The 6,653-nt window shown below is 40.0% G+C and overlaps 2 protein-coding genes across 2 annotated transcripts in view; both read right to left on the minus strand.

Annotated features, from left to right (window-relative positions):
* GPR176 (G protein-coupled receptor 176) overlaps nucleotides 1–6,653 on the minus strand; it is a 75,665-nt gene that overhangs the window by 17,166 nt on the left and 51,846 nt on the right. The window lies entirely within an intron of this gene.
* On the minus strand, nucleotides 1,252–2,633 carry LOC102441399 (heterogeneous nuclear ribonucleoprotein A1-like). The gene has a single exon (XM_006087508.3). The coding sequence runs from the start codon at nucleotides 2,555–2,557 to the stop codon at nucleotides 1,595–1,597; it is 963 nt and encodes a 320-aa protein (XP_006087570.1). The 5' UTR covers nucleotides 2,558–2,633; the 3' UTR covers nucleotides 1,252–1,594.

The following is a 6,653-nucleotide window of genomic DNA, read 5'->3' on the forward strand; positions in this document are numbered from 1 at the left end:
TTCTAGAAGTCACAAAAGGTTTCACAATACTCACTGAGCAACTACAAAATAATGTTTCTTCAGAGTGTTAGACTTACTTATCCTTCCTGTACAAAATACAAAATAAAAATCCTTTAAACTTTTCTCTTGGATGCAGTCCTATTAACTCCTGAGAGCAAATCTGTTTACTCTTTCTCTGACTTTCTCAGAAGTATAGTGAACACCAAACAACTAATAGTCCTTTAAAAATGTTTACAGCTTGACTTCTTTGCATCAGCAATAAAATTAATGAAATCAGAAAATATAGCTACTCGACTGGCAAAATGTGGGTTGCCCTCATTTGCCCTGATAAGTGGCTATTTGAAGGAACATAAAAGCCGGAGTCAAGGCACATCAGTTCGTAACCCTGGAGATCAGAGATGTGGGATGGCAGTGAGGGCCTGATGGTAGCAGCATCCACGTTTACCTTATGAGATGACCTTAACCAGATCAAGGCCTTGGTTTTTTCCCATTTTGGACATTAGGAACTTACATAACACTTATGTCCAGAGTACACTCTCCTGGTTCTCCTGCTACTACTTTGGCCACTTCTCAGCATCTCTTATATCAGGGCTCAACCTCAGTCCTTCTCATGTTATCTTCCTCTAGCCTCCCCAGACTATGTATGACCTTTCCCAAATTTTAATGGCTTCCATGTTTATTGCATCACCTCACCTCTTATCTGATCCCTAGACCCCGATATCCATATACCAACCAGATACCCATATGCCTACCCAACATTTCCACCTAGGACTCTCACAATTATTGCAAACTTAATATGTCAAAAACTAAACTGCTGACCTTCTTTCCCAGTCTCCCCTGACCTCCAGTATTATCTGTCTCAGAAAAATGCTTATTTTTATTTTTTATAGTAAATCGTTTATTGATTACACATGATAATGGATGATACACAAGCTTCATATCCATCTATAATTTTATCTGGTACCATAATTCAATTTAGATATATTGCATAGGATGTGCCAACAATCATTAATAACCAAATAAACTCCATGACTCTGCTTGGGTGACCCTTTTAATGGTGAACTCCAGGTCACAACACAGTAACTGTCAATTCAACTACACCAAGTCTCCGAAGACAATGGCTTCTGTGCCCAAGCAATTTATAAATAAATTTCAAATGGAACCTGGCATCACCCTGAAGGAATTCTAGCTTCACACTGTTGGGGTAATTTACCAAGATGGCTTCAGAGCAAACTAACTTTACACAGCACATTTAAAAAAAGACACATTTATTCAGCGTCATGATCAGACTATTACATTTAGCAATCAACAGCATGGGTGCAAAAAAAAATCTACATTAAAACCCTTGGTTGGAATGCTTTACACTTTCCACAGAACAGAAACTAAAATAACCTGTTATACAATTAGTCACAAATACAGTCCTCGAGGTTTTTTTGCCCATTCACATGAGTATTGTCTAACACATGTCTTCTTTGTAGCAGCTAGGCCCTGCCACCACTGTGCTTGGCTGAGTTCACAAATGTGTTGTGACCTGTAGCTTCCCTGTCACTTCTCTGGCTCTCCTCTCCTGCTAAGCTTTGTTTCCTGGCAGTAATTAAAACCTTCTGCCACTGCCATAGCTACAGCTGCTGCTGGAACTGCCACAGCCACCTTGGTTTCGTGGTTTGGCAAAGTATTGACCTCCACCACCATAAGGGCCAGAGCTTCTGCCTCCAAAGTTTCCTCCTTCCATAGGCCCAAAATTTGAAGATTGATTGTTGTAATTGCCAAAATCATTGTAGCTTCCACCACCTCCAAAATTGCTTCCATCATTACCAAATCCATTATAGCCATCCCCACTGCCACCATATCCACCGCCACCACGGCTGCCACCAAAGCCACCTCGACCACTGAAGTTTCCTCCACGACCAGAGTTGTCGTTTCCACCAAAACCACCTCCACGACCACCTCCGAAGTTTCCAGAACCACGTCGACCTCTTTGGCTGGACGAAGCACTAGCCATCTCTTGCTTAGATAGAGCTTTCCTTACTTCACAGCTGTGGCCATTCACAGTATGGTATTTCTGAATGACAATCTTGTCTACAGAGTCATGGTCGTCAAAGGTTACAAAAGCAAAGCCTCTCTTTTTGCCACTGCCTCGGTCAGTCATGATTTCAATCACTTCTATTTTCCCATACTGTTCAAAATAATCTCTTAGGTGACGTTCTTCAGTGTCTTCTTTAATACCACCGACAAAAATCTTTTTCACAGTTAAGTGGGCACCAGGTCTTCGAGAATCTTCTCTCGAGACAGCCCTCTTTGGTTCCACCACTCTTCCGTCCACCTTGTGTGGCCTCGCGTTCATGGCTGCACCCACCTCCTCCACAGTGGCATAGGTGACAAACCCAAAGCCTCTGCAGCACTTGGTGTTTGGATCTCTCATCACCACACAGTCCGTGGGCGTTCCCCATTGCTCAAAATGGCTCCTCAGACTCTCATCAGTTGTTTCAAAGCTCAAACCTCCGATAAAGAGCTTCCCCAGCTGCTCCGGCTCCTTGGGAGACTCAGACTTAGACATGATGACTGCAACAGGGGAAATTCCAACGATGCTTACTCCGCGGCGTTCACCAGCAGAAAGGAGTGATCTAAGGAGCATATCTTTAAAAAAAAATGCTTATTTTTAAAGCGCTTAGGAACATCAGTCCCCTTCTTGAAAAATTCTGTTGCTTTCCCATTGTTCATTAAGACAAAGACAAAAGTCTAGCCTGCCCCAATCACTGGTTCATGTGAGAATTAGAAAAGCTTCCCCTTCGCTACCATCTGTTCTTTAATCATAATGAATATTTGACTTTGAATATGAACAGTGTCACCTAGAGTGAATAGTGTAGCAGCCTCTATGGACCTTCTCTTGAAGCCCCAAAATTTCAAAGCTCTCTTGCCCTCACGTGACTGTTCCTTCTGGCTTCCACCCCATCCTCTCTAAGTTTACCTCATTCTTCAGGTCTTCAAAAGAAACCTTCCTTGACCACTACCACTTGCAATCCAAAGCAGGCCCTCCGGATATTTATCATGCTGATTACTTCCTGTTTGCAGTACTTACATTAATGGGAATTAGTTAATCATCTGTGCCAACCTCCACTAATTCATAAGCTTTAGGAGGGCAGGGACTTCATCTAATATTTCTACCACTACAGCCCGAATGCCTAGAGCAGTACGTGGTAATCAGGAATGCTAAATATATATTTGTTGACCATAAATAAATAAGTAAATGAAAAAAATGAATGCACACAGGAGGAGCATATCCCGTGAGCTCTCTGCATACTAGTTATACAGGATCCTATTTGGACCCCAAGTTTGAGGGGAACCCAGAAGTAAGATTCTGGCTACCTATCACAGCTCTTCATTTCCTTGAAAATAGTTTCGGTTTATTTCTGAGTTGTTTTTTAAACACATGCTCACTGTTATAAATTCAAATGGCTCAGAAAAGTCTGGAAAGAAAAAAAAATCACCTGAAATCAAATCACCTTAAGATAAACATGATTAACATCCTGATCACCATCTTTTAAAACATCTTTCTGCATAAAAACATAACAATATGTAAATATGTCATTTGCACATGTTCTTTTTGCTGGACACTAACTTCTTAAGTAACTGATATGAACACACCTTTCTCCATTTTCATTATTTAATGATACATAAACATATACACTGTATTTACTGACATATATGGTGGTTTGTTATTATTTCTTTTGTACACATAAAATTTTATTTTATATATGTACAATACATAGTGGGAAAATCCATGATGTGAATATATCAGTTTATTCAGTCTTTGTCCTCCAAACGGGCATTTGCTTTATGAGGTTTTGCCATTATAAACAATACTGTGATAAATATTGTTGTACATATATGCTTATTTTCTGGTGTTTCTATTTCTGTGATATTGATTTCTCATTTCCTTCAGCAGGCATACCTCGTTTCATTGTGCTTCACTTTTTTGTGCTTAATAAATGTTGCATTCTGTTTTGTTTTGTTTTACAAACTGAAGGCAAGACCCTCTACCAACAAAAAGATTACGACTTGCCTCACTGCAATACTCACTTTATTGCAATGTTCTGGATCCAAACCCACAGTATCTCTGAGGTATGCCTCTAGAACAGCGGTTCTCAACCTGTGGGTCACAAACCCTTTGGGGGTGGAACAACCCTTTCACAGGGGTCGCCTAAGACCATTGGAAAACACATACATAATTACATATTGTCTTTGTGATTAATCACTATGCTTTAATTATGTTCAATTTGTAACAATGAAAATACATTCTGCATATCAGATATTTACATGATGATTCATAACAGTAGCAAAATTACAGTTATGAAGTAGCAATGAAAATAATTTTATGGTTGGGGGTCAACACAACATGAGGGACTGTATTAAAGGGTTGCGGCATTAGGAAGGTTGAGAACCACTGCTCTAGAACCTTTTCCTCCAAAATACCTGCCTGCAGCAGGTGCTCTCACTTCTCATTGATTTTTGCCAATCAATGGGTGAGAGGTTATATGAAGACCCAGAAGGAGCAGTCTCTGTACCCAGTGCTTCATACAAAAGGCATCATTTGCAGGGCACCATTTTCAGAATGGATTTCTGTAACATTTCTGAAAAGTAATCCAGCTGATTTGGGGTTGAATGCTGCTCTAGTCATAAACTCGGTAATTACTTGAGTCAGGCAGACTCTCGTACATCAGTGCTATTTCCCAGATTACATTCACTGCCTTATGGAGAAAAACACCCCCAAGAGAGTATTAGCATGTATTGCACTGGGGTGCCTACTTCATAGCATGCTGGATGAGAAGGAAGAGAGAAAAAGAAAGAAACCTTATGCCTCAGAGGAAAGCTACAATACACAACAAAGTCCCCAGGATTATAGCACAGTTCTGGCCTAAGAGACATTCAATCTGAGTGAGACAGAGCAGAGCAGAGCAGGGAATCAAGGGTGCCGACTAGAAGGAGAGGTAGAAAGTCACATTTATTTATGTTTATGAAAATATGCATGCTGCCAGGTTGGTTGGCTCAGTGGTTGAGCATTGACCTATGCAGAGCTGGGTGAAGCCAGAACACCCACAGCATCTGTACACTTACATTATCTACTCATTCCTCCTCACTCCTGTAACCTTTCCAGTGCCATTTACATGATATCCATCTTTTTTGATAGTTTTAAATTCATACAGTGCACATCAGCTCCTATGACTAAAATCCATTGTACTCACTGAAGCTGCTTCTTCAGCTCTTACCTGGAGAAAATAGCCATGGAGGCCTGAGAGCAGCTGCAAAGGTGCCATTAGGACCAGCCTCTAAGAAAGGCTGGTCCTTGAAGCATGGTAGCAATCACCTCAGGTAAAAACGGCTGTTTAATTTTTAACCCTGCTGTTCTGGCTTCTGTACTTATTTGTTTGCTAAAATAATAGAGAAGTTATTTTGATTTTCTGAACTTATATAAATCATCCCATTCGATTGAATACCCCATTGATTGTGGTTTTACTGGTCTTTCAAAACACATTCCTCTGCACCTGGAGACCAGGACACACAATTGCTTTAATTGCTTCAGTGGCTCCAGAAAATGTGTTTCTGTTGACTCAGTGGTCCCAAAACCTGAAACTATAATTAATCTTTGTAGATAACTAACTTGCTCAATTTAGCTTCTGTAACAAACTGCTTTTGCAAACCAGGGTTCTCATTCCAAACCTAGAGATGTAATCAATACCTTTGTGATATTTGCCTATATAAGTCTGATGTTACGGGCATTTGGCACTGCGAGATTTGGAGCCGCATCTCTCTCGCAGTTGCCGGCTTCATTGATTACATGACTCATTGATTTGATTTTGCGTCCTGTGTGCTACTTGCGGGGTACATTACAACACCCTCACCACTGACAGGGGCATCCTAAGGGAATGGCATAAATGCAAATTAAAATAATCACAGCTGCGAACAGTCTGTGGCAGAAATAAAATAAAATGTATAAAATCCAGTATTAAAGGGTATGAAGATATAAACATCTTTACATGTTTTTGGTGTACAAGTAAATGGCTATATATCTGGAAAGTAACTTGGCAGTATCTATTAAATGCATGTACCTTGAGTAATCCTACTTTTATGAAACTATCCTACAAATAAAAGAATCAATAGATAAGATTGTATGTTCAGATATGTTTGCTGAAGGACTGTTGACAGTGACCCCAAATTTAAAACAGACTGAATGTTTATCATTAGGATAAATTGTGGGGTGTTCCTATACAACACAGAGAAATATGTGGAAAGATACGTCCCAGGCTGTCAATATTGAGTACCTCAAGTAAAGCAGAATTGGGGGATGGCATAATAAATGTGTGTAACTTAATTTGTTTTTAAACTAAAGAAGTGAAAGAGGAAATGTTCACACACACACACACACACACACACACACACACACACCTCTATTACTAGCCAGCCTGGTATGATGCTGAAAAATGTCACCTTCAGGGGTTAATTTTTCTATATCCAAAAGTCTATTGTTAAAATACAAATACTCTTAAAGTTGTTTTTTTTGGCCCTTAACACTTGGGGGTATAGAAAGGAGATGATGTTTTGATTGCTTTCTAACAGGCTGAGAGGAACCTCCTTAACTAGGACAGGTAGGTGTC

Source organism: Myotis lucifugus, unplaced genomic scaffold (assembly GCF_000147115.1).
Source record: "Myotis lucifugus unplaced genomic scaffold, Myoluc2.0 scaffold_38, whole genome shotgun sequence".
NCBI classification, from domain to species: domain Eukaryota; kingdom Metazoa; phylum Chordata; class Mammalia; order Chiroptera; family Vespertilionidae; genus Myotis; species Myotis lucifugus.

Bases quoted from the DNA above. Each gene is read 5' to 3' on its own strand.
- LOC102441399 (XM_006087508.3), bottom strand. From the start codon at position 2,557: ATGTCTAAGTCTGAGTCTCCCAAGGAGCCGGAGCAGCTGGGGAAGCTC.